Source organism: Mesoplodon mirus, assembly GCF_964341445.2.
Source record: "Mesoplodon mirus genome assembly, chromosome: 2".
Lineage (NCBI taxonomy): Eukaryota > Metazoa > Chordata > Mammalia > Artiodactyla > Ziphiidae > Mesoplodon > Mesoplodon mirus.
The window spans coordinates 215,496,416-215,523,891 of NC_138977.1; the positions used below are offsets into that span (position 1 = coordinate 215,496,416).

The 27,476-nt window shown below is 35.9% G+C and overlaps 1 protein-coding gene across 1 annotated transcript in view; it reads left to right on the forward strand.

The window, feature by feature from the left end:
• The window catches only part of ATRNL1 (attractin like 1), a 707,592-nt gene that overhangs the window by 54,938 nt on the left and 625,178 nt on the right, over positions 1-27,476 (forward strand). Inside the window, exon 8 of the mRNA XM_082611125.1 lies at positions 10,747-11,002. Coding sequence (XP_082467251.1) covers positions 10,747-11,002 — 256 coding nt within the window. The remainder of the gene's footprint in view (positions 1-10,746; positions 11,003-27,476) is intronic.

The following is a 27,476-nucleotide window of genomic DNA, read 5'->3' on the forward strand; positions in this document are numbered from 1 at the left end:
ATGAAGGTTGAGTTTTTGTCCATGATATGCATAACAAAAATTTACCATTTTAACCATTTTTAAGAGTAGAATTCATTCAGTGGCACTAAGTATATTCAAGTTGTTGTACAGCCATTACTGTTATTTTCAGACCTCTTTTCATCTTGCAAAACTGAAACTCTGTACCCATACAGTAACTCCTCATTTTCCCCTTTCCCTAGACCTTGTAAACTACCATTCTGCTTTCTGTCTCTGTGAATTTGACTATTCTAGGTACCTCATATAAGTGAAATCATACAGTGTTTGTCCTTTAATGACTGGCTTATTTCACTTGGCATGGTGTCCTCAAGATTCATCCATCTTGTAGCATGTGTCAGAATTTCCTTCCTTTTTACATCTGAATAATGTTCTGTTGTATGTATATATTTCACTGCATTTTGTTTATCCATTCATCCATCAATAGATACTTAGGTTGCTTCCACCTTTTTGGCTATTATGAATAATGCTACTATGAACATGGGTATACAACTATCTTTTCAAGTCCCTGATTTCAATTCTTTTGGATAGATAGCCAGAAGTGGAATTGCTGGATTGCATGGTAATTCTATTTTTAATTTTTTGAGGAACTGCTGTATTGTTTTCCACAGCAGCTGTAACCATTTTACATTCCTACCAGCAGTGCACAAAGGTTTCAATTCCTCCATATCCTTGTCAACACTTGTTATTTTCCTCTTCCTTCCTTCCTTCCTATAATAGACATCCTGATGGATGTAAAGCAGTATCTCATTGTGGTTTTGATTTGTATTTCCTTAATGATTTGTGATATGTAACATCTTTTCAAGTGCTTATTGGCTATTTGTATGCTTTCTCTGGAGAAACATATATTCAGGTCTTTTGCCCATTTTTAACTTTTTCTTGGTGTTGAGTTGTAGGAGTTCTTTATATATTCTGGATTTTATCCCCTAATTGGATATATTACTTGCAAATATTTTCTCTTATCCTGTGGGCTTTTTCACTCTATTGATAGTGTCCTTTGACGGGCAGGTTTTTAATTTTGACACAGTCCAATTTATCTGTTTCTTCTTTTGTTGCCAGTGCTTTTGGTGTCATATCCAAGAAATCATTGCCAAATCCAATATTATGAAGCCTTTTCCCTATGTTTTTTTCTTTTAAGAATTGTGAAGTTTTAGTTCTTAGGTCTTTAATCTGTTTTGAGTTAATTTTTGTTTAGGGTATAAAGAAAGGGTCCAGTTTTTTTCTCTTACATGTGGATATTCAGTTTTCACAGCACTATTTGTTGAAAAGACTTTTTCCCCATTAAATGGTCTTGGCACTCTTGTTGAAAGCATTTGATCATATATGCAGAGATTTATTTCTGAGCTCTCTAGTCCTTTGATCTAGATCTGTGTTTATTCCAGTACCACACTGTTTTGATTAGTGTAGTTTTGTTGTAAGTTTTGAAATGAAGAAATGTGAGACCTCCAACTTCAGTCTTGTTTTTCAAGTTTGTTTTATCTATTTGGGGTCCCTTAAGATTCCATAATAATTTTAGGATGGATTTTTCTACTTATGCAAAATGTCATTGGGATTTTGATAGGGATTGCTTTTAATCAGTTATTTTTATGTATTTGTGGGGTTCATGAATTTAGCATGATTAAAATCAGGCTACTGAATTGGTTTTTATTTTGAATCAACAAAAATTCATGTATTTTGTGGACTGTGACTACACTTTTCAAATCAGAACTTATATATTTTCTGTGCTTGTTTAAGAAAATTTGGAAAACACAGGAGCAATGTAAAGAATAAACTACCACTGTTTTTTGCTATGCATGTACATGTTTAAGAAATTAAATAAAAATCTCTCTATGTACATATGTATGTGGATATGTTTCTTTGTTTTCTTTCAGTTTTTTGATTTATTTCATTTTTTTGTAACAGCTTTATTGAGATATAATTGGCATATGATACAATTCATGTGTTTAAAATGTACAACTGAATGCTTTTTAGTATCTTCAGAGTTGTGCAATTATCTCTTGCAGGTTTGTCAAAATTGCAATGTTGTGTAATCAATTTTAGAATATTTTCATCACCTTGTAAAGAAGTCCCGTACCCTTCAGCTGTCACCCCAAACCTTCTCATCCTCCCAGCTTTAAGCAATCGTGAAGCTGTTTCCTTTCTCTGTAGATTTGTCTTTCATATAAATGAAATTGTTTACTATGTAGCTTATGACTGGCATGTTGCAGCATATATCAGTACTTAATTTTTATGGTTAAATATCTATTATATGGATATTTTACATTTTGTTTATCCATTTATCAGTTGATGGGCACTTGGGTTGTTTCCCCTTTTGGCTATTATGAATAATGCTGCTATGAACATTCATGTATAAGTTTTTGTGTGGGCATATTCTTTCATTTCTCTTGGGTATAGTAGAGTTGAAATTGCTGGATCATATGGTAACTGTTAACTTTTTGAGGGACTTGCGGACTGTTTTCCAAGGTGGCTGCACCATTTACAGTCCTGCCAACTTTGTATGAAAGTTCCAACATGTACACATCCTCACCAAGACTAGTTAATCTGTCTTTTTGATGATAGCCATCCTAATAGGTGTGAAGTGGTACCTCATGTTTGATTTGCATTTCCATGTTGACTAATGATGTTAGTCATGTGCTTTTTTGGGTACTTGTATTTTCTTTGGAGAAATGTCTATCTAAGTCCTTTGCCCATTTAAAAATTTTTGAGATGTCAGAGTTCTTTATATATTCTAGATACAAGTCCCTTATCAGATACATGATTTGCAAATATTCCGCTTCTTTTACTTTCTTGATGGTGTCTTTTGAAGCACAAAAGTTTTTAACTTTGATGAAATCCAATATATCTTTTTTCCTTTTGTTGCTTGTGATTTTGGTGTTGTAGCTAAGAATCCATTGTCAAATCTAAGGTCATGCGTATTTAGCCCATGTTTTTTTTTAAGTGTTTTATAGTTTTTTTGGCTCTTACATTTAGGTCTTTTATCCACTTGAAGTTTTGTATGTCATGTGCAGTAAGGATTCAAGTTCACTCTTTTGCATGTGACTATCCAGTTCTCTTAGCACTGTTTGTTGAAGAGACTATTCTTTCCCCATTGAATGGTCCTGGCACTTTTGCCAAATATCAGTTAGCCATAGATATATGGATTTTTTTCCTGGAGTCTTAGTTCTGTTGATTTGTATGCTCCTCTTTTTGCCAGTAGCATACTATCTTGATTACTTTTGCTTTGTAGTAAGTTTTAAAGTTGAGAAGTGTTAATCCTCAATTTTTTTCTTCTTTTTCAAGATTATTTGGATATTCTCAGTCTCTTGCAATTCCATATGAATTTTGGAATCAACTTGTCAATTTCTACAGAGAAGCCATTTGGAATTTTTTTTTTTTTTTTTTTTTTTTTTTTTTTTTTTTTTTTTTTTTTTTTTGCTGTACACGGGCCTCTCACCGCTGCGGCCTCTCCCGTTGCGGAGCACAGGCTCCGGACACACAGGCTCCGCGGCCATGGCTCGCGGGCCCAGCCGCTCCGCGGCACGTGGGATCCTCCGGGATCGGGGCACGAACCCGCGTCCCCCGCATCGGCAGGCGGACTCCCAACCACTGCGCCACCAGGGAAGCCCCCATTTGGAATTTTAATAGAGATTGCATTGAATCTGTAGATCAATTTGGAGAGTATTGCCATCTTAACAATATCAAGTCTTCTGATCCATGAACACAGGAGTTCTTTCCATTCATTTACATCTTTCAGAATTTCTTTCAACAATGTTTTGTAGCTTTGAGTACAAGTGTGGAATTTCTTTTGTTAAGTTTATTCCTAGTTATTTTATTCTTTTTGATGCTTTTGTAAATTGAATTGTTTACTTAGTTTCATTTTTGGATTGTTCATTGCAAGCTTATAGAAGTATAATTGGTTTTTTGTACATTGATCTTTTATTCTGCAATGTTGCTGAAGTCATTTATTAACTAATTTTTTTTTTTAGATTTTTTTTTAAACATCTTTATTGGAGTATAATTGCTTTACAATGTTGTGTTAGTTTCTGCTGTATAACAAAGTGAATCAGCTATATGCATATACATATATCTATATATCTATATATCTATATATCTATATATCTCCCCGTATCCCCTCCCTCTTGCGTCTCCCTCCTACCCTCCTTTTCCCACCCGTCTAAGTGGTCACAAAGCACCGAGCTGATCTCCCTGTGCTATGCAGCTGCTTCTCACTAGCTATCTGTTTTACATTTGGTAGTATGTATATGTCAGTGCTACTCTCTCACTTCGTCCCAACTTACCCTTGCCCCTCCTTGTGTCCTCAAGGCCATTCTCTATGTCTGCATGTTTATTCCTGTCCCACCCCTAGGTTCATCAGAACCATTTTTTTTTTAGATTCCATATATATGTGTTGGCATACGGTATTTGTTTTTCTCTTTCTGACTTACTTCACTCTGTATGACAGACTTAGGTCCATCCACCTCATTACAAATAACTCAATTTCGTTTCTTTCTATGGCTGAATAATATTCCATTGTATATAGGTACTACATCTTCTTTATCCATTCATCTGTCGATGGGCACTTAGGTTGCTTCCATGTCCTGGCTATTGTAAATAGAGCTGCAGTGAACATTGTGGTACATGATTCTTTTTGAATTATGGTTTTCTCAGGGTGTATGCCCAGTAGCAGGATTGCTGGGTCATATGGTAGTTCTACTTTTAGTTTTTTAAGGAACCTCCATACCGTTCTCCATAGTGGCTGTACCAATTCACATTCCCACCAGCAGTGCATCTCCACACCCTCTGCAGCATTTATTGTTTGTAGATTTTTTTTTTTTTTTTTTGGTGGTACGCGGGCCTCTCACTGTTGTGGCCTCTCCCGCTGCGGAGCACAGGCTCCGGACGCGCAGGCCCAGTGGCCGTGGCTCACGGGCCCAGCTGCTCCGTGGCATGTGGGATCTTCCCGGACCGGGGCACGAACCCGTGTCCCCTGCATCGGCAAGCGGACTCTCAACCACTGCGCCACCAGGAAAGCCCTGTTTGTAGATTTTTTGATGATGGACATTCTAACTGGTGTGAGGTGATACCTGATTATACTTTTGATTTGCATTTCTCTAATGATTAAGTGATGTTGAGCATCCTTTCATCGGTTTGTTGGCAATCTGTATTTCTTCTTTGAAGAAATGTCTATTTAGGTCTTCTGCCCATTTTTGGATTGGGTTGTTTGTTTTTTTGATATTGAGCTGCATGAACTGCTTGTATATTTTGGAGATTAATCCTTTCTCAGTTGCTTCGTTTGCAAATATATTCTCCCATTCTGAGGGTTGTCTTTTGGTCTTGTTTATGGTTTCCTTTGCTGTGCAAAAGCTTTGAAGTTTCATTAGGTCCCATTTGTTTATTTTTGTTTTTATTTCCATTTCTCTAGGAGGTGGGTCAAAAAGGATCTTGCTGTGATTTATGTCATAGAGTGTTCTGCCTATGTTTTCCTCTAAGAGGAAGCATATTTCCTCTCTGCCTACTTTCTGGGGAGTTTTTATCATAAATGGGTGTTGAATTTTGTCGAAAGATTTTTCTACATCTATTGAGATGATCATATGGTTTTTATCCTTCATTTTGTTAATATGGTGTGTCACATTGATTAATTTGCATATATTGAAGAATCCTTCCATTCCTGGGATAAACCCCACTTGATCATGGTGTATGATCCTTTTAATGTGCTGTTGGATTCTGTTTGCTAGTACTTTGTTGAGGATTTTTGCATCTATGTTCATCAGTAATATTGGCCTGTAGTTTTCTTTGTTTTGACATCTTTGTCTGGTTTTGGTATCAAGGTGATGGTGGCCTCGTAGAATGAGTTTGGGAGTGTTCCTCCTTCTGCTATATTTTGGAAGAGTTTGAGAAGTATAGGTGTTAGTTCTTCTCTAAGTGTTTCATAGAATTTGCCTGTGAAGCCATCTGGTCCTGTACTTTTGTTTTGGAAGATTTTTAATCACAGTTTCAATTTCAGTGCTTGTGATTGGTGTGTTTATATTTTCTATTTCTTCCTGGTTCAGTCTCGGAAGGTTGTGCTTTTCTAAGAATTTGTCCATTTCTTCCAGGTTGTCCATTTTATTGGCATATAGTTGCTTGTAGTAGTCTCTCATGATCCTTTGCATTTCTGCAGTGTCAGTTGTTATTGCTCCTTTTTCATTTCTAATTCTGTTGATTTGAGTCTTCTCGCTTTTTTTCTTGATGAGTCTGACTAATGTTTTATCAATTTTGTTTATCTTCTCAAAGAACCAGCTTTTAGTTTTATTGATCTTTGCTATTATTTCCTTCATTTCTTTTTCATTTATTTCTGATCTGATCTTTATGATTTCTTTCCTTCTGCTAACTTTGGAGTTTTTTTGGTTCTTCTTTCTCTGATTGCTTTAGGTGTAAGGTTAGGTTGTTTATTAGAGGTTTTTCTTGTTTCTGGAAGTAGGATTGTATTGCTATAAACTTCCCTCTTAGAACTGCTTTTACTGCATCCCATAGGTTTTGGGTTGTCATGTTTTCTTTGTCATTTGTTTCTAAGTATTCTTTGATTTCCTCTTTGATTTCTTCAGTGATCTCTTGGTTATTTCTTAGCGTATTGTGTAGCCTCCATGTGTTTGTAATTTTTACAGTTTTTTCCTGTAATTGATATGTAGTCTCATAGTGTTGTGGTTGGAAAAGATACTTGGTACAATTTCAATTTTCTTAAATTTACCAAGGCTTCATCTGTGACCCAAGATATGGTCTATCCTGTAGAATGTTCCATGAGCACTTGAGAAGAAAGTGTATTCTGTTGTTTTTGGATGTTATGTCCTATAAATATCAGTTAAGTCCATTTTGTTTAATTTGTCATTTAAAGCTTGTGTTTCCTTATTTATTTCATTTTGGATGATCCATCCATTGGTGAAAGTGGGGTGTTAAAGTCCCCTACTATAATTGTGTTACTGTCGATTTCCCCTTTCATGGCTGTTAGCATTTGCCTTATGTATTGAGGTGCTCCTATGTTGGGTGCATAAATATTTACCATTGTTATCTCTTCTTCTTGGATTGATCCCTTGATCATTATGTAGTGTCCTTCTTTGTCTCTTGTAATAGCCTTTATTTTAAAGTCTATTTTGTCTGATATAAGAATTGCTACTCCAGCTTTCTTTTGATTTCCATTTGCATGGAATATCTTTTTCCATCCCCTCACTTTCAGTCTGTATGTGTCCCTACGTCTGAAGTGGGTTTCTTGTAGACAGCATATATACAGGTGTTGTTTTTGTATCCATTCAGCCAGTCTGTGTCTTTTGGTTGGAGCATTTAATCCATTTACATTTAAGGTAATTATCGATATGTATGTTCCTGTTACCATTTTCTGAATTGTTTTGTGTTTGTTTTTGTAGGTCTTTCCCTTATCCTGTGTTTCCTGCCTAGAGAAGTTTCTTTAGCATTTGTTGTAAAGCTGGTTTGGTAGTGCTGAATTCTCTTAGCTTTTGCTTGTCTGAAAAGCTTTTGACTTCTCCATCAAATCTGAATGAGATCTTTGCTGGGTAGAGTAATCTTGGTTGAAGGTTTTCTCTTTCATCACTTTAAATATGTCCTGCCACCCACTTCTCGCTTTCAGAGTTTCAGCTGAAAGATTAGCTGTTAACCTTATGTGGATTCCCTTGTATATTATTTGTTTCTTTTCTCTTGCTGCTTTTAATATGTTTTCTTTTTATTTAATTTTTGATAGTTTGATTAATATGTGTCTTGGCATGTTGGTCTTTGGGTTTATCCTGTATGGGACTCTCTGTGCTTCCTGGACTTGATTGACTATTTCCTTTCCCATGTTAGGAAAGTTTTCGACTGTAATCTCTTCAAATATTTTCTCGGCCCTTTTCTTTTTCTCTTCTTCCTCTGGGACCCCTATAATTCGAATGTTGGTGTGTTTAATGTTGTCCCAGAGGTCTCTGAGACTGTCCTCAATTCTTTCATTCTTTTTTCTTTATTCTGCTCCCTGGCAGTTATTTCCACCATTTTATCTTCCAGCTTACTCGTCTGTTCTTCTGCCTCAGTTATTCTGCTCTTGATTCCTTCTAGAGTATTTTTAATTTCAGTTATTGTGTTGTTCATCACTATTTGCTATTTAGTTCTTCTAGATCCTTGTTAAATGTTTCTTGTATTTTCTCCATTTTGTTTCTGAGAATTTGGATCATCTATACTATCACTACTCTGAATTCTTTTTCTGGTATGTTGCCTATTTCATCTTTATTTATTTGATCTTGTAGGTTTTTACCTTGCTTCTTCGTCTGTAATATATTTTCTTGTCATTTTTTTTTTTTGATATTTGGGGCTGTATTCCTGTCTTACAGGTTGTTTGGCCTTAGGTGTCCAGCACTGGAGTTTGCAGGCAGTTGGATAGAGCTGGGCCTTGGTGCTGAGATGAGGACCTCTGGGAGGACTTACTCTGATTAATATTCCCTAGAGTGTGAGGTTCTCTGTTAATCCAGCGGGTTGGACTTGGAGCTCCCACCACAGGAGGTTGGGCTGGACCTCTGGCCTGGGAACCAAGCAAAAAAAAAAGAAAGAAAGAAAGAAATAAAAAAGGAGCAGTATGATATCAAAGAATAAAAAAACAAAAAGATTTGAAAGATAAAAGATATATTAGGAAAAGTAAAAATATAATTGCAACAACTGCAACAAGGTAAAGTAAAATCACAACAGAAAAAAGAAAAAAAAAGGTGGGGGGAACAAGCCAAAAGGAGAGAACAATAACAAAGTATAAAGAATAAAATAAAATTAGAAAAATAAATGATTTATTAGGAAAAATAAAAATATAAATGAATCAACAAGGTAAAACAGAACCCCATCTAAAAGAGGAAAAAGAAAAAGAAAAAAAAAAGCCTTGGCTATGTGGAAGGAGTTTAGGCAGGGGTGGAACTTAGGCAGGGGTGGGGTTTAGGGTGGGGCGGGACCTAGGCAGGTGGGGTGTGTGACATTTGAGCATGGGGCGGGGCCTAGGCTCAGGACCCATGCAGCCAGAAAAGGCCCTGGGGGCGGGGCATGTGTGGGGCGATGTTCAAGCGTGGGGCTGGGCCTCTGTTTAGGACCTGACAGGAGGGGAGAGGCAGCAAGTGGAAAGGATGGCCTCTGGAGTGTGGAGTTCCAGAGTTTGGAGGTAAGGCCCTGGGTGAGCGTGTGTTGGTGGGGTTTAGGCCCAGCCTGTTGGAGGGGGTCTCCATGTGTAGAGGTAGGGCCCTTGGTGGGAGTGCAGGGCAGGGTTTGGACTCTGTGTGGCAGGAGGGAGGCTCCGAGGGCAGAGGATTAGGCTGGGGAGCCCAACAGTCTTCCCAGTGCCTAAGTGGACAGAGAAAGTGCTGGCCCCCTTCCCTTCCGTTCCTTCACGTCCTTCCTGCACCGTCTCCCACAGGGTTTCCCCCGACCCGTTGGATCCCTAACTAGGGGTGGGTCCCACTGGGTGTAGGAACTCCTCCCCTCCCCCAGCCGCCCCTCAGGTGTGCTGGTCCTGGAGGTCCAGCCTTTACTTTTGCTCCCCCTTCCCTCCCTCCCACTCCCTCAGGACGTGCGTGGCTGGAGGGGGCCTGGGTGGGCAGAGGATCAGGCCCGAGATCTCGACAGGTTCCTGGGGGTCCAAGCGGGCAGGGGAAACCTGGCCATGCTCCCTTTAGATCCTCTGCCCTCCCAGTGGTTCCCTAATTTCCCCCTTCCGGCCTGAGTTCCCTTCCCCTCCCCCAGCTGCTCTTCAGGGGTGCCAGTCCCGTCCTGCCTCCACTTCTCCCCCTTCACTCCCCCAATGCCCCATGTCCTACCTGGCCTCTGGGAGTTCCTCCCATCCCCTTAGGTGTCCGTGGTCCCCCACCGGTGCCTGGTAGGTGCCCTAGTTGTGTGGTGACATGAATTCTGCATTCTCCTAGTCCACCATCTTGACTCTGCCCCCTCTAATTGTTTTTTTATTTCTTAGTATTCTCTGTATACAAGTTCATATCATCTACAAATAGAAATATTTTAATTTTCTAATGTTTATACCTTTATTCAGTTTTTGCATATTTGCTCTGGCTAAACTCTTGAGTACAATGTTGAATGTAAGTGGCAAAAGCAGGCACCTTTATCTTATTACTGACCTTGGTGAAACATCCAGTCTTTTACCATTAAGTGTATGTAATATCATCTTTCTGTTTTTCTTAGATGCTCTTTATTAGGTTGAAGAAATTCTTTTCTCTTTCTAGGTTGTTGAAATAGTAATGATTTATATATCATTCATTTCAATCATATTGAAATTGTATAATTTATAAGTACTATAAGGTATTTGCTCATAGCCGTGAGAAGTGGTAATAAAAATGTACTCCACATAATATACGCAAATGTGATCTACCTTTCTGGTGAACAATGATGAAAACAGTGAATGACTGAGACTAGCACAAACAGTACAAATAGATGGTAAAATTCAAATTTAACAACTAGGGACTCAACAACTAGGATAATTAAAAACATGGTTAATTGACTACATAACTTTTAAATAAAATACCTTAAAGTAACTTTTTGTAAGTGTGGATTTTCCCCCTTCTTGTAAGTAAAATAATTAATTATCATTACTCATGTGTTCCCATTTGACTTTTTACAAATAAGAACTATGTCTTATGCATGTTGTGAGCAATTACTAAAATTTAATGTTTAAATTTAGTCTTTATTTTTAATTAATATATCTTGCTAAGATACAAATATTTTTTTATTAACATATGTTTTTTTAATTTACAGGCAAACATCTTTATGTATGGAGGCAGAATTGAAACAAGTGATGGCAATGTCACAGATGAATTATGGGTTTTTAACATACATAGTCAGTCATGGAGTACAAAAACTCCTACTGTGCTTGGACATGGTCAGCAGTATGCTGTGGAGGGACATTCAGCACATATTATGGAGTTGGATAGTAGAGATGTTGTCATGATCATAATATTTGGATATTCTGCAATATATGGTTATACAAGCAGCATACAGGAATACCATATCTGTGAGTTACTTTGAACATGTAACTATATACTCTTCTTTATTAGTTGAGAATATTTTATCTATAATAAAATCTTCATATGAATTTAGTCAAAATGGTTAGTTATTTGAAATTAGAATTATAAACCAAGAATTAATACTTCTTACTATAAACTTTTTTATTTTGTGTTAGATATTGTCCTTTAATATGTAAGTTATCTTCTTAGCCAAATGTGCAGAAACGTTACATACTAGACACATTTTCTAAGAATTGAGAATATGTATTTTAAATATCTGAAATTCCAATAGATGGTGCTATTTCTTTGGATTTTACTTAAGAACTGAAAGCTAAAACTAACCCAGTTTCTTTACTATGCATTCCATGATTTCAGGATGTTTCATTTTTCAAGGTTCTGTTTCTAATCTTATTGCAATATCCCTATGTATGTATTATTCTTCTAAAGTAAGCTTCCCAAAGACAGTCTTTTGGCTTCTATAAAAGATTTTATCTGGTGTGTGAAGGTGACTGGGGCAATCTACATATGACTCTTAAATACTCTAATTTATTTTTCTGGTATTTTATTTCTTTGAATTCTTTATGACATTTTCAAACAGTTGTAAGTTTTTTTTTTTTTTTTAATTTGCCTACAAATGTATATACGCTATGTTTGCTATTTAGATTCAGGAACATACTCCATTTCTGGTTCTGGCCAGGATTATGAACTCAAGTTTTTGGCCCTTTAGTGTATAGACAACTATATTCAACTATTTAGAGTCCTTGTGTAATCTTAATGAGAGAACTCATTTGCAGATCACCATTGGCAACAACAAGAGAGTGCTTGTGTGTCAGAGGAAGACTCCCTTCTAAATTCTCCACTGTTTCCCCTTCAGTCCTTTTAAGTGATCTTTTCTTTTTCATATCCCCAGTACAGCTGGGCTGGAATTGGGATATGTATCCTCCTTACTTCTTACTGTCATTTCCACTCTATTTTTACTCCTTCCTCCTTTAAATCACTCAACTTTGAATCTTACATCATCAGACTATACCACCTACTACTCCTCCATCTTACACTCCTCTGTTGCTCCTTTGATCACTGTGCTTAATTCCTGGAAGAATATAGCTTCTGGCCCACTGTCTCTGTCCTACATATATTAGCCAGATATTTTTATGGATATTTTAGGATCCATTTAAATACTTCTGTCCTCTCAATTTTTTGATCTCGCTTACAAAGATCTTGTTTTCCATCCTGTTTGGGTCTTTCTCTCGCATTGCGGTACTCTTGACCTTGTGTACTTGCTACGAAGCCCATAATTTCCATTTCAAGTATCTTACTCTTCAAGTGCTGCTGATCTTTCCAGCTTACTCCTGAAGAGTGTCCAGACTCTGGGAATTCTTCAGCCTTACCAGAGCCTTTAGTCTGTTGAGCCTCTGGTCAGTGCTTCACTCTCTCTCACCCTCTCTTGTGTGTACTTCTCATTTACCTAGTTTTAAGTTCATAATCACCAATCTGTCTTACAGTTTTCCAAGATGACTGTTTCATATGTTTTCCTTTCTCTCTTCAAACTTCCAACACTTCACTCTTCATCATTACTCTCTTACTTCTTATTTTACTGAGAAAATAGAAGAAATCTAAAGAGAATTCTGGTGATAGGAACATTTTAGAGTGTAATGGTTAATAAATGCTACATTAAATAAGCCTGTTTACATACATTATTGTCATAACAAACTCATGGTAGCAGTGAATCAAATGTGGGTGAGTCATTCTCATTTTTCAGATGGGCCCAAGAGTCGTTTAAGCAAGAGTGACAAATTTTCTACGTAAAAAGGTTGTTTTGATTTTTTATTTTGTTTTTAATTTTTGGTTTTATTATAGTGTTCAGGGAATGTTGTAGGTATTATTTCTGCTTTTTCTAATTTATTGAGTTTTCTTTGGGGCCCAATTTTCATAAATGTTCTATAGACACTTGAAAAGGAGGTAAATCCTATAATATCAAAGTATAGCATTTGATACATATATATAAAATCTACTTTATTGATTATTCTGTTTAGGTCTTTTCTTCCTTACTTATGATATTTTTTAACTTGATCTATCATGCTCTGAAAGTTAATAAAAGTCTAAAAATGTTAGTTTATTTTTTGCCTCTTTCTTGTGTATTCTGGAATTTATGCTTTACGGAAGTTGCTATTATGGATATTCATAACTGTTATATCTTTATTGCAAATTGTATCTTTTAGTATTATAAAGTGCTTTGTTCAGTGTTTTTTGATCTGATTTCAACATTGTCTATTATTAATATTATGGCTCTTGGTTTTTTTTTTGGTGGGGAAGTCAGTCTTTTCCCTGTGTACCTTTGCCCATTCCTTTATTGTTAACCATTCAAAATCCCTTTGTTTTAAATGTATCTCTTGTATACAAGAGAAAGTTGGATTTTGCTTTGTGATCCCTCTGGTTTTTGTACATTTTATGTACATTTTATGTTTTTTTAAAATTACTTTGTTGTCTTTTTTGTTTTTAATTATAGCTCTTCTCATGATTAGGGAGAGTGAGGCCCATTTTTTTGTGGGAACAAGATAGGTAATATTTGAGATCTACCATTAGGCTTCTTCCATGTTCTTTGTTTTTTGTCTTCCTTTCTGCATTCTTGCAGCTTTCTCTATCTGATTCTCTTAGTTTCACTGGCTTTTTGCACATTCGCACCTGATTTGGAGTTGGTGCGTTTTTTTCATTCCTAATTTCTCTGGAAATTTAATTTTCTTTTTCTTTCACTTTTCCTCCCTATGTTTTCCTTATTTTATATGTCTTCCCTGAGGAAAACGGGAAGATTCAGGATTAAACTATTACCATGCTTGTACTTGAACCATAGGTGATGACTTTTTAAGTTTTAAAATGAATACTTTAGTCGACAGTTAACCAGTACTTTTACTCTTTGATCAACTTCCAATTTACAGGCTACTGTTTCTACTAATTTAATTCATATTGTTTTACTTTGAACACATTTGACATTATTATAAGTATTTTATGCTAGGGGTCACAATCTTTTCTATAAAGGGACGGATAATAACTTTTAGGCTTTGTGGACCATATGGTCTTTGTCAAAACTAATCAACTCTGCTGTTGTAACATGAAAGGAGCCATAAACATAAACAGATGGGCATGGCTTTGTTCTAGATTTAGCCCTGGGTCTTAGTTTGCCTACCCCTCCTCTAGAGAGAGAGTGTGGACTTCTGGGGGCCTAGCAACGCAGGTCCAAATTAAGTTAAACTTTTGGCATGTGGTTTTTTTTTTTTTGAGTTTTTATGTAAGATGAATTTATGCCCCAAAGTGACATTATGTTTAATCTATTCCCAAACTACTTTTTTCCTCTATGTAGAGCTAGAGCTGAAATAGATGTTTTCTGTCTGCCTCTGCAGAACAGATTTTTAAAAACCTTACTTTTTCATTGATGGTATAACCCTTTAGGGATCCCGACCTTATATAGAAGTTCTTTGATGCCATACCTGCATGGGTTTAGCTGCAGTATTGGCCATTGAAACAAATCTGTAGGCCACCGGATTGGTACATGCCTTCCCTACCCCATCTCCCTACTGGGTATAGTTTACAGTTCACAGAGTATATTTTACTTTTTTCGTATTTCCCTTTATTGAAGGATAGTCTCATTCAGTCCTGAGACATGGTGGTGGTTATACTTTCCATGGATGGTTAGGAAGGCACAACAAATTTATTCTAATCTTCTCTGAATGGTAAATGTTGGTATGGATTGTTAACCAGTAAATTCATTGGTTGGTAGGTTTTTGGTTTTATTTGGAATAATTTTTTTTTTTTTGCGGTACACGGGCCTCTCACTGTTTTGGCCTCTCCCGTTGTGGAGCACAGGCTCCAGACGCGCAGGCTCAGTCGCCATGGCTCACGGGCCCAGCCGCTCCGTGGCATGTGGGATCCTCCCGGACCGGGGCACGAACTCGTGTCCCCTGCATCGGCGGGCAGACTCTCAACCACTGCGCCACCAGGGAAGCCCTGGAATAATTTGATTACAAAATGTCAAGTGTAGTTTTGGTAAATTTGAAAGTATTTCTACAGAGGGTGGTTTTTTTTTTCGCCTTATTCTATAACCAAAATACTATTTCTAAATAAATTTATCAACAGGGTATTTTTGGTTTGATTTTTGTCCTATTAATTGTATTATTTGTTAGGTACCTTTATGAATGTAGTATAAGGTGGAAATGGGAAGAATACATGATTCATGAGTTTTATAAGAATAGTTGGTGAATTATGAGTAGTTTTAAAATGCTATAAATTATTTAAGTACAAAGTAAAACTCATCAATTTTTCTAAAATGATATCTTAATAATATAAAGTTAACATATTACTTGACTTCTAAAGCATTTTGAATTTGTCGCTTATTGTTAAAGTATGTGATGTCAAAAAAATAACCTGTAAGTACTTCCACTTTGGAAAGTACTTATGAAAGAATACAAAACAATAGGTGTATGTAAAGATGTTGTCAGAATAATTAAGTTGTGTATACCATAGACAAGTGCTACTTTAGGGAACGACTATGTTAAGTAAGGCTGCTCTGAATATAAGTAATGGGATAATTTATCATCTTAGTTATAAGTGAATGCTTATCTCTGTGGAGAGAGTTAAAATTTTTTTCCCTTTGTCCTTAGTGGGAATTACTACACTGTGATGTGAGTTTAGGCTCTTTTTCTTGACTGATTTTAATGGCATCAACTACCCAAATGTAGATTGGATTTACTTTGATTAACCGTTCATGTTTAAAGCTTCTAGGAAACTAAGAAAAAAAATTTTTTTTTTTCAATTAAACAAGAGGCTATCACTTTAACCAGCATTGCAGTGAGGGTAACTGAAAAGAAAGCTGAAGTTATAGCATAGTAATTCATGAAAACAGAGTATTTTACTAGATAAAAATTTACTCTGAAGTATACCCTAAGGATATTGATCTCACCATTATGTAGAAATTTTAAAAAGAGACAAAAACTTCCAATTAACATACTCCAAGTGACCACTTACTCAACTTCTAATAATGTTGCAGATAATTCTGAAGTATTTCTGGCTCTGTGCTTGGTACTGTGACTCTTCCCTGATATTTTGATAATAATATGATTTAAAACAAAGGAACCATCTAGTTAACTTATCTTTAATCATTTAATTTGAACACATACATTAACATTTGAAAAGAAATCTAAAATACTGCAGAATATTTTTTAGCTCTTGAAACTGTAGTTAAAAGTCTTAGGCACTGTCATTGCACTTTATGAATTTTAGAGTATCTTTTGAGCCAAGGAGTACCTCCAAATATTGCGTTGACTTTGTAGCTTATAGGAGCACAGTTTTGGTTCCACAGATATGCAGTAACGCTTCTCAGCCAATGATGCATCAGGTATTTTTCCTTATCTTTGCAGAACTTATTTCTAGCAGGGTGATACAGACAATAAATAATAAACAGAATAGGTATGCTTATATATGATGTGTTAGAAGATAGTAATTTTTAGTAAAATAGAGCAAGGGAAGGGGATTAAGAATACTGTGAGGGTGGGAGGTAGTCACAAAATAGGGAAGCCAGAGTAAGCCTCAATGAGACGATGAATTTTGATCAGAGTTGAATGAAGTGAAGGAGTTTGCTATGTGGATATCTGAGAGAAGAGTTCCCAGAAAGTAGGAACAGCTAGTGTAAAGGCAAGAATATGCAGGCATGTTCAAGGAACAGTAAGGAGTCTGGAAATGTTTTGTTAATGTTTATTCTCTCTCCATAGAGAGAGAATAAACATTAACAAATGAAGTTAGAGAAGTAACAAGGAGCAAGATCATCAGATTTCTGCCAAGTGTTTGTATTTTACATTGGGTGAAATGGAGAGACACTGCAAGATTTTGAGTAGAGCAATGACATAATTTTTAAATGAGTCGTTTTGGTTGCTGTGTTGAAAATAAACTCTAGGGAGGAACGAACAGAAGCAAGGAAGCCAGTTAGGAAGTTGTTACAGTAATCTGGGCAAGGATGGTGGCTTAGACCAGGGTGGTAGTATTGGAGATGATGAGAATCAGTCAGTTTGTTTTGTATGTTTTTAAAGTAGAACAAATAGTATTTGCTTAGGGTTTGGAGGTAGCGGCTGAGAAAAAATGAGGAGTCAAGGATGATTCCAGGGTTTTTGGCATGAGCTGCTGGAATGGTGCAGTTGCCATCAACTGACATGTAGAAGACTCTGAAGCAGGTTTGAGATGAAGGTGATTCGAAGGTGAGGAGTTCAGTTTGGACATGTCATACGTGAGATATCCATTAGACATCAAAGTGAAAATGTCAAGTAGGCAGTTGGCTGTATGGATCTGGAGCTCTAGAGAGATCTTGGCTGGAGATATAAATTTGGGACTTCTTGGGATATGGATGGCATTTAAAGCTATGAGATTGGATCAGATCACTAAGGAAATGGGTGTAGATAGAAAGGAGAAAAGGATTGAGCCCAATGATAAGAGGTAGGGGGGAAGAAGGAAATAAGCAAGGAAGAGTACAGTGAATTAGAAGCTAAGTGATGAAAGGTTATTATACAAAAGAGTAATCAACGGTGCCAAGTGCTGCTCTGCTGATGGGTCGAGTAAAATAATTACTAACGATTGACCATTAAGTTTAGTACTGTGCAGATCTTTGGTGATCTTGACAAGGACAGTGTTTTGTTTTTTTATAAATTTATTTTATTTTATTTATCTTTGGCTGCATTGGGTCTTCATTGCCACACACGGGCTTTCTCTAGTTGCGGCGAGCAGGGGCTACTCTTCATTGCGGTGCTTGGGCTTCTCATTGCGGTGGCTTCTCTTATTGGGGAGCACGGGCTCTAGGTGCGTGGGCTTCAGTAGTTGTGGCACACAGGCTCAGTAGTTGTAGCTCGCGGGCTCTAGAGCACAGGCTCAGTAGTTGTGGCACACGGGCTTAGTTGCTCCGTGGCATGTGGGCTCTTCCCAGACCAGGGATCGAACCCATATCTACTGCATTGGCAGGCGGATTCTTAACCACTGCGCCACCAGGGAAGTCCCAACAAGAACCGTTTTTGTGTAGTGTTGGGGTTAAAAGCCTGACTGGATTTAAGAGGGAGTTAGAGGAGTGGAATCTGGCACAATGGGCAAAGTCAGTTCTTTCAAGGAAATTTGCTTGTGAAGGGGAGCAAAGAAGTTAGTGGCAGGAAATATAGGATGTTTTTAAACCTGGGTTTTCACAGAAGCAGACCGTGAAACAAGGATTCAAGTGAATCTCACTTGGAAAATGCAGGTAACAGTCTTAGGGGAGATGAGAAGTAATGCAGGTGTGAGAAGGCAGCCATTAAAGGGTCTGTTAATAAAGCATTTACCACAGTGGTGATGGAACTTAATTACCCAGGCATTAAATCAACACATAGTATTTGAGTCCTGTGGGCTGTCTCTCCAAAGTCAGTCCATTCTTTAGCTGAAGATTTGTTTCCTTGAGTGTGGCTTGATTTATATGAAAATGTGTGTAGATTTATAACAACAGAATACTAGAGAAAGTAGCTTCTGTGGAGCACATGTAAATAGATGTGGCAGAGAAATTTTTTATCAGGCACCCTAGAGTACAACTTCTAAAAGTGTATGGTTATTAAGTGGTCGGGAGTGACAGTAACCTGTAAGCTTCATGGAAAAAATTATTGGAAATGATCAGGAAAATTATCAGGGAAATGTATAATGAGGAGATAAGCTTACAGTAAAGGCTCTAATAAACTTGTTTAAGTAACAAAATGGAGGTGGCCTTTATAATTGTGTAATGATGAAAGACTCTCGGTGTTCCACAGCTATACTTTCTGCCTTTTTCATTTTCTGGAAGTGGTTTAATTATCCTCTAAATTCCTGTATCTCTCTGTTTATAAATGAATATGACACATATACTGCTTTTTACAGGTATTGTTTTTGTACTTGCATTTTTTCCCCAAGAAGTTAAGTTTAGAGAGGAATCCTGCTGTATACCTCTTTGTATGTCTACTTCTAGTAAAGTGCCATGTATTAAGTGCTTGATAAGTATTTGTGGGTGAATGAATAGGGTTTTCAGCAACATTCCTTAAAAGTGAATCTATATATTTCCTGAATGTTTTAAAAGCATATTAGCCAAATTATTTAAATTGTGTACTGTGCATATTATTCTTTTTCTAGTGGTGATGTGATTCATATGGTACTGTGTTTGATATTCTTCATTTGTCTCTCCAGATCTACCCTTCACTATTCCATTCTGCTCCCATGCCCTCCAGCTTTCAGTTGGGGTCAGCTGGTGGGAGGCACCATCAGTAGATCAGAAGGTGGGAGATGAGCGAGGTTAAGGTATTTTATTCCTCCAACTCCCTCTCTGCTGGATCTTCTTGGGTTAATTGGGTTGTCCTACTGAAGGCTTAACTTTCTGGTGTTCTTCCCCATACACCTACTCTCTAGAGTTCTAGAAAACAGTCCTTCCTCTTGCTTATTTCATGCCACAGGATAGTAAAGGCTTTCTGCTCTGATAGTCCCAGGATATTACCCTAGCCATACTTTTGTGAACAGTCTTTTTATTAGACTCTTTACAGTTACTCATTTTGAGCATGTCTGATTGCACCTACTATTAGTTCTCAGAGATTCAAATATAACTTTTAACCTAAATGGTTCTTCATGCGTACTTAGGTATTAGGATCCTGGAGGTTGGTAGAAAGAGGTGTTTTGTGAGAGGACTTCGCACTTGTTTTTTTTTTTTTTTTTTAAATAAATAAGGTCTAACCTTTAATTAATTAATTAATTAATTTTTGGCCTCCCCATGTGGCATGTGGGATCTTAGTTCGCCGACCAGGGAACGAACCCATGCCCCCTACAGTGGAAGCACGGAGTCTTAACCATTGGACTGCCAAGGAAAGTCCCACACAGTTTGTTAATGGAGAAAAATGTCAGAAGAAATACAAATTTTTGGAGTAGCATGGAGCTAGGTCCTTTAGTTCATTTCTACTACTACTATTCTTAAATTTTTAAATTTTAATGTGGTCATCTGTAGCATTTTATATTGTTTAAGATTGATATATTTGCTTAACATTTTTCAAGAGCATTAGCTATTCTAACTTTTTAAAATAAGCAACACTCTTATTTGTCTATGTATTGCTTTTTAATTATTAAAAATAACCATTTGTTGATTATTCTTAAGTTTTTTTTAATAATTATGTTTACTCTAATTCAGCTTTATTTGGTTATTATGTCATCAACATAGAACTAATCATGTCTTACTAGCAAAGTCACCCCCAAAAGTATATCTGATGAGAGAATATTTATCTTAAAAAGATAACCATTTGTTGTGTTCCTTGAAGTTTTCTCTTTATAATAATCCATGTTCATAAAAAATTTTATTTAAAAAAAAGTTTTCTGCCTCTCCATTAGTCTTAAATCCAGAATTTCTTATTATGTATTTTTTTAAAAAAGATAGCTTTATCACCTATACATGTTTGCTTATATGGCATATTGTTTTGTTTACTTGTTTTTGAATTTTATGAAGAGGAAATAATATTTTATGCAGTTTTCTGAGGCTTTCATTTATTTCCTTCATCACTATATAACCAAGATGAATTCATGTTGTTATGTATTCCTACAGTTAACTTTTTTGTATTACTATATTTTATTGTCTGACTTTACCATAATTTGCCTATCCATTCTCCTGTTTATGAGCTTCTGAGTTGGATACCTGGTAAAATTCACCCACAGCAGCAATTTTGAGACATCTTGATAATAAAAGATAAAGAAAAAAAATTCCTAGGCTCTTCAGGCAGAAAGATGAAATATCTTACAAGGGCAAGAGATTATATCAGATTTTTCAAAAGCAGCCTGCAACTCATGGCAACTATGGAGCAAAGTTTTCAAGAAACTCACGGAAAGAAAATATAGGCTAAGGGTTTTTTATATCTTGGCAAACAGTCCTTCATGTGTCAAGGCTATAGAAAAAGTTTGAACGTGGCAAAACTCAGATAATTCTGTACGTATGTGCCCTGTTTCTTTTGCAGTAGAAATGTGCAGACTTTTTTTGGTAAAGATCTAGATAGTAAATATAATTTAGGCTTTGTAGGCCATACAAGTGTGTGTTGTCAGCACTCAAATCTGTCATTGAAGCTGTCCACAAGCAGCTGTAAAAAAATGCATGCATAAATGAGTGGGCCTTGCTCCAATAAAACTCGATTTACAGAAACATTTGGTGAGCTGGATTTGGCCTGTGGGCTGCAATTTACCAACATCTCTCCCAGAGAATAAGCTCCATTTAATGAAGAGGTGAATGGGAACACTTTAGGTAAAAGACTGATCGAGAACATTTCATGTGTTGAATTTCAGAGCTAAGACTGAAACAAGGGTGGTGGGGATGTCAGTAGATAACTGGTATGCAAATGTTTTATGTTCTGTCCAAGTAGAAATAATGCAGCTAAAAATGGGAAGAGAAGGAAGAGAGAAAGAGGAAAGCAGAAAAAGCACATGGATTGTTGGGTAGATAATAGGTAGGAATCAAAGGATGCCATTTAATTCTTGGTATACCTAAGGGTCTGTTGGACCCAGTTTTAGTTTGTTAGTTTCTTTTTTGAGCAGGCCTAACTATCTATGAAGACGGTTGTTTCACAAATTTCATTCTTTCTTAGAAGTCTTCCAAAGAACAAAGAACATTTACTTATTTAAAAATTATGGAATAAAATATTCTATATGTAATTACCAAGATGGACCTGTTGGACCCTTTTACAAATCTAAGATACATGGTCGGATCTTCGTGTTCTTATTTTCCTATATTTTGAAACATTTTGTTATTTTATCATTCTAGGAATTCATTGCACATCAGTTGTTCCCAACTATGCTAAAATATTAAATTACTAAGAAAATAAGCTGTTTAGAAGGATGATGCCACAGTGAAATATATTGTCTATATTGTCATCTTTCAGTTTCCTTATTGCAGTGCCCAAATTATTTTATCAAATTTAAAGAAGGCATAAGAGAAGACTGGAGGCATCATCATAGTAGCCCATTTTTAGCTTTTATTGAACACAATTGAGAATTAAAAAATTTTTATTTATTCCTATAATGATAATGATGATAGTGGAATTGATCATTTACATTAAATCTCAGATCAGATTATGACTCTTCGTAAGATGATATCCCTAATTTTTTCAAGCTCAAGAATCAGTGAGTGAACAATATATTTTTATCTTTTAGTATATTTATGCCCCAACATTTATTTGACACAAAGAGGTTTGCTATGTTTAAATTCTTACTGAAATTTGCAAAACGTAGTTTTTCACTATCGTCTTAGTCTTCTATAAATTATTTATAACATGACTTGATAGCATAAAACAAATAAAAGGAACAATTGAACCAAGATAGTGAATGTTGATTACTATTGTTCCTGGTATACCTAGGATTAAAACTGACATACAGATGTTAAAAATTAAGTAGGAAAGAAGAGAATTAAGGGCACTATGAAAGGTATAAACATCAAGGAAACCACTAGAACAAAAATATAAACTTTCTTAAGTACCAAAAAGAAAACATCAAATAGAAAAAAAAACCCCTCAGAAAAACATTGTAATTCACACAGTAATTATAAAATAATATGACAGAGTTGAGATCCAACATATATATTGTCAATAAACATGAATGAGATTAAGTTGCCTGTTTAAAGAAAACATTTTCAAATTGGTGCATAAAGCAAAATCCAACTCTTTGTTGCAAATAGAAGACACATCTGAAACACACTGATTCAGAAAGGCTAAAATGAAGGGATGAAGGAAGATTTACTAGGAAAATGGATACAATGAGGAAGCAGGTGTTGTGATCCTTATACCAGAGAAAGTAGAATTCAGGCCACCAAGACATTATATGAGATAAGAACACCTTATCATATAAAAAAACCCCACAATTCACCATAAAGATATAATATGTAATAGAAAAATATCAATGCACCAAATAACCCAGCAACCACCTATATAAAACTGAAATTATAGCTGATGCAAAGAGCAGTAGATAGCATCACTGTCAGTAGAAAACAGGTCAAGCATTACTCTCAGTACTTGACAGGACAAAAGAATATATATATATATATCAAACAATACAGCTTGATTGTAGACAATGTTATCTTCTCAAGTGCACACAGAAAACTCACAAAAATTAACTTGATCATATGTTAGGGTAAAAAGAAAACATCAGTAGTTTCCAGAAGGTGGAAATATTAAAATTAAATACCTGAATATTAAATAAAGCCTTTCTGTTGAGTGAAAAGGGAAGTAAATACTAACTTAAATTACAAAATTGCCGAAAAATAATAACAGTAAAAACACTTATAAGAATCTATGAGATACTTTTAAAGCAGTTATCAGAGGAATATTTTTAGCATTAAACAACTACATTAATATGATGAAACTAAATGAACCACATCCCCAACTCAAAAAGCAAGAAAAAGAACAAACTAAACAAACAAAGTGCCAGAAAGGAAATAATAAAAATAAAAGCTGAAATTAACGATGTAAGAACAGAAAAAACAATAGATCAATTTATAGCTTACAACTTAAAAAAATAATAAAATAGATAAGCCACTAGCTCATTTAATCAAGAAACAAGGGAGAAACCACAAATATACAAAATAAGAAATGACAACGAGGAAATAATATTGATAGAGAGGAAATTAAAAAAGATATGAGACATCTTTGTATATCTATGCAAATAAATTTGAAGATTTTGAAGAAATGGATGATTTCTTAGAAAATAACAGTTTCCCAAAATTGAACCCAGTAGAGATAGAAAGTTTATATAGAGTAATTTCCATAGGAAAAAATAGAGAAAGCACCAAGCTTACGTGATATTACAGGATAATTTTAGCAAACTTAGTAACAAGATAGTCCCAATTCTCTTAAACTGTTTTCGAGAATAAAAAGGGAAGGAAAACTCACAAATTTATTTTAGAAACAAGTATAACATTGCCACTTAAACCTCATACATTTAGCACGGAAATAGAAAATTACATGTAAACATGTAAGAATAGTTAGGAAAAGATTACAAAGGAAGAGCTATGAGGGGATTTTTCCTACTAGATATTAAAGCATACTGCAAAGTCTCCATAATTAGAACAGTGTGACAGTGTGATAATGTGGCATGCATGTACAGAAGGACAATAGTATAGAATAAAAGTCCAGAAATACAGTCAACTAGATAAGGAAGTCTATGATGGGCAGAGTATAGAATGGCTGGCTTCTCTCTGTGATATCTGGGACCTCATCTGGGTAGACCTGAACAGCTGGGGTGACTTGAATGGGGGGGGGGCTGGAATCATCTGCAGGCTTTTCACTCATATATATTGTGTCTCAATTGTGATGGCTGAAGGCTAATCTCAACTGGGACAGTTTTTAGGTAACTTACACGGTCTGCATGCAGTTTGGACTTCTCAGCACGCCAGCTGAGTTTTAAAAGTGTGTCCTAAGAAGGAACATCAGAAGAACAAGCATTCCACAAAAACCAGGCAGAAGCTGCATAGCTTTTACGACCTAGCTTTAGAAGTCACACAGCACACATCTATACTCTCTTGATTGAAGCAGTCACAAACCCTTCGATTCAAAGGGAGGGTTCATAGATCCCACTTATCAGTGGTAAGAGTTTAAGAGAATTTGGGCTATGTTTTAAAACTGTTTAAGTATCTAACAGAAATACATATCAGTTCCATTCCAAGGAATTTATCCTGCAGATACATCTCCAGAAACACAAAAATACATTTTTTTGTATGCACAAGGTTATTTATTGTAACATTATTTGGAAACTGCTTCAATGCTAAATGTAAGAGGGTGGTGGATAAACTCTGTTACACCCATATTAGTGATCATGCATTTGTAGAAAATAATGATGAACTGTGAAATTAAATGGAGTGATTTACAGGATGTGTTGTGATCAAGTATATAGTATATATAATGTACTACTTTTTGTACATTAGCGAAGTAAGGGAAATTAGAAAATATACTTATGCCTACTTATATGAGCAAAAAACATCAGAAGGATGAACCAGACAGCAGTGATGTTGATTACTTACAAGGAGCAGTGGAGAATGGTGTGGAAAGGATAGGAAATGAAAAATGAAAATATGTTTCCCTGAGTTTGTATTTTTTAAAAATAGTTTGGACTTTCAGAAGCATATTGCCTTTAGAAACATATATTATCTGTATATAAAAATTAAATCAACAAGGAAAGGAAGAAAAGAAAGCTCTAGAATAATGCAAACTGAAACTAATGAACCCCACTGTTTCAAATGAATAATACAGTCATGCTGAAAGGGGGAGAAAAGAACTAATCCAAGTAAGTTTTTAACACAGTGTTTGCCTTTAGAGTACGTGTGGTTGTGAGGAAGAACTGCCAACAAGTCTTTTAGGTTTGTATTTTGAAGGTTTTGGTGAAACAATTCTGAAATTACTTTAGATGTATGGTTAGACTGAAAGAATGAGTAATGTGTTGATACTGTTGGGAACTAGAGTTCCCAATGTGGAAGACAGGAGATACAAATATGAAATGGAGAAGGCCAGGGAGAGTCCTGCCTGGATGGATTGGAATTGGAGCTATCAGCATGAGCTTATGATTAGAAGGTAGATGGTTACAGATACTTGTTGATTCTTCAGAAAGGGTCTAGGAGCGAAGATACTGCAGTAATAGTGAACCTGTTGATTCCACATATTCCCAGATATAGTTTTTAATAAAATTCCTATGAAAAGAAACAGGGCTCCTTGGAGAAATGGCTGATTTTAGGGCTGTGGTAGGGAAAAATAAAGATGAGCCTGGTACATCTTGTTATGTTAAATATGGAAGTGCTCAAGAAAATTCTGGGTTATGTCAAAAGAACATAAGGGTCAGCTTGAAGGGGGTTCCATTGTACAGTCTGGGATAATTTGAGCATCAGAATAGGAAAGTAATAAACTACAAACCACTGAAAAAATAGGAATCCATGAGCTTACACAGACTGATAGACACAAATAGAGGAGAAGAAGCCTCTTTCCTCCACAGAATGCTGACTGGCATTGCTGGAGTTGAAAAATAATCATTTTGCAACAATCATAGTAAAAATTGATTTAGAAAAGAATCAACAATGGATGCTAAATCTATGGGGTTGGGAATGAATTTTTGATGAGATGTGCATGATATTTAAGTGTCTTTCCCATGGATTGTTTATAGGGTTCAGGGGAAAAATAGTAACTATGTAGTGTGAAAATCGGTTAGAACCTTGTCCAGGTGATCAAAATTAACATTACAAACCACGGGAAACTGGACATTGTGTGCCTCTGGATATGGTACCTGCTAAAGGAAACATCACTTAGAGCAGAGTTCTGTAAACTTTTTCTGTAAAGACTTACACAGTAAGTATTTTAGGCTTTGTAGATCATACAATCTCTGATTTATTCAGTTCTTCCATTGAAGTTTGAAAGCAAGCCATGGATGATATGTAAATGAATGAACATGCCAGTGTGCCAGTGTGCCATTTTCGTCTTTGTTTACGAAAATGAGCGGCTGACTAGATTTGTCCCAAGGAGCATAGGTTACTGACCTCTGGCTTACAGTATTCTGACTGGGAATGTATACTTGAATCTAATCATGAAGCATATCATATAAACTTCAAATGAGGAACATTTTATTTAATAAGGGGGAGAGCTTTATTCTTCAAGAATGTCAATGTCATGAGAGAGGAAGAAAGGCTGAAAAATTGTTCCAGATTAAAGAAGGCTAGAGAAACCTGACAGCTGAATGTGGTAAGTGATACAAGACTGGATTCTACACTGGACGCATTTCAATTCACAAAATGAAATATATATGTGTATTAAACGGTGTGTAAATGTTAAACTAAAACAAAGTCCTTGTTCTTAAGATATACACCAAAATATTTAGGGGTAATAGGAATGATCATTTCTATTGTGTGTTTGTGTGTGTTCACACATGCATGTTATACGTGTGAAAGAAAAAGAGATGGAGAGAGGGAAATAAACTAATGCTAAAACAAATGGGACAAAATGTTAACAATTAGTGAATCAGAGTAATGGGTATATGGGAATCCTTTGACTATTCTTGCAACCTGTTTGTATCTTTGAAATTATACCTAAAAGTGCTAAAATAGATTAGAGGAAAGAGATGTATGTTTTCTCATATTTGGTTATGTAGGATATATATTTCAGTAAGAATTCTTGTGAACTTAAGCTGTCAGTAAAGGAAATGTCAGTTTGTCCTTTTTGCTGTACTTAGAATTATAGGACTTTTAGGGAATCTATAAATCTCAGAGGGGAATTTATGTTCATGGTTTTACTAACTTGGACCATAAAGCTCTTCTGGGTTAGTCCTGAGGGAAATTTGTTTCACTTTAGGTTAGCAATACCTCATAAACTTTCTAAGAATCTCAATGTGAATCTCAGTGTTAGTATATTAGTAAATATTAATGTTTCACTCTACTGTTTTTCATGCCTTTAGGATTTGGGAGGTATAGTTGGGAAG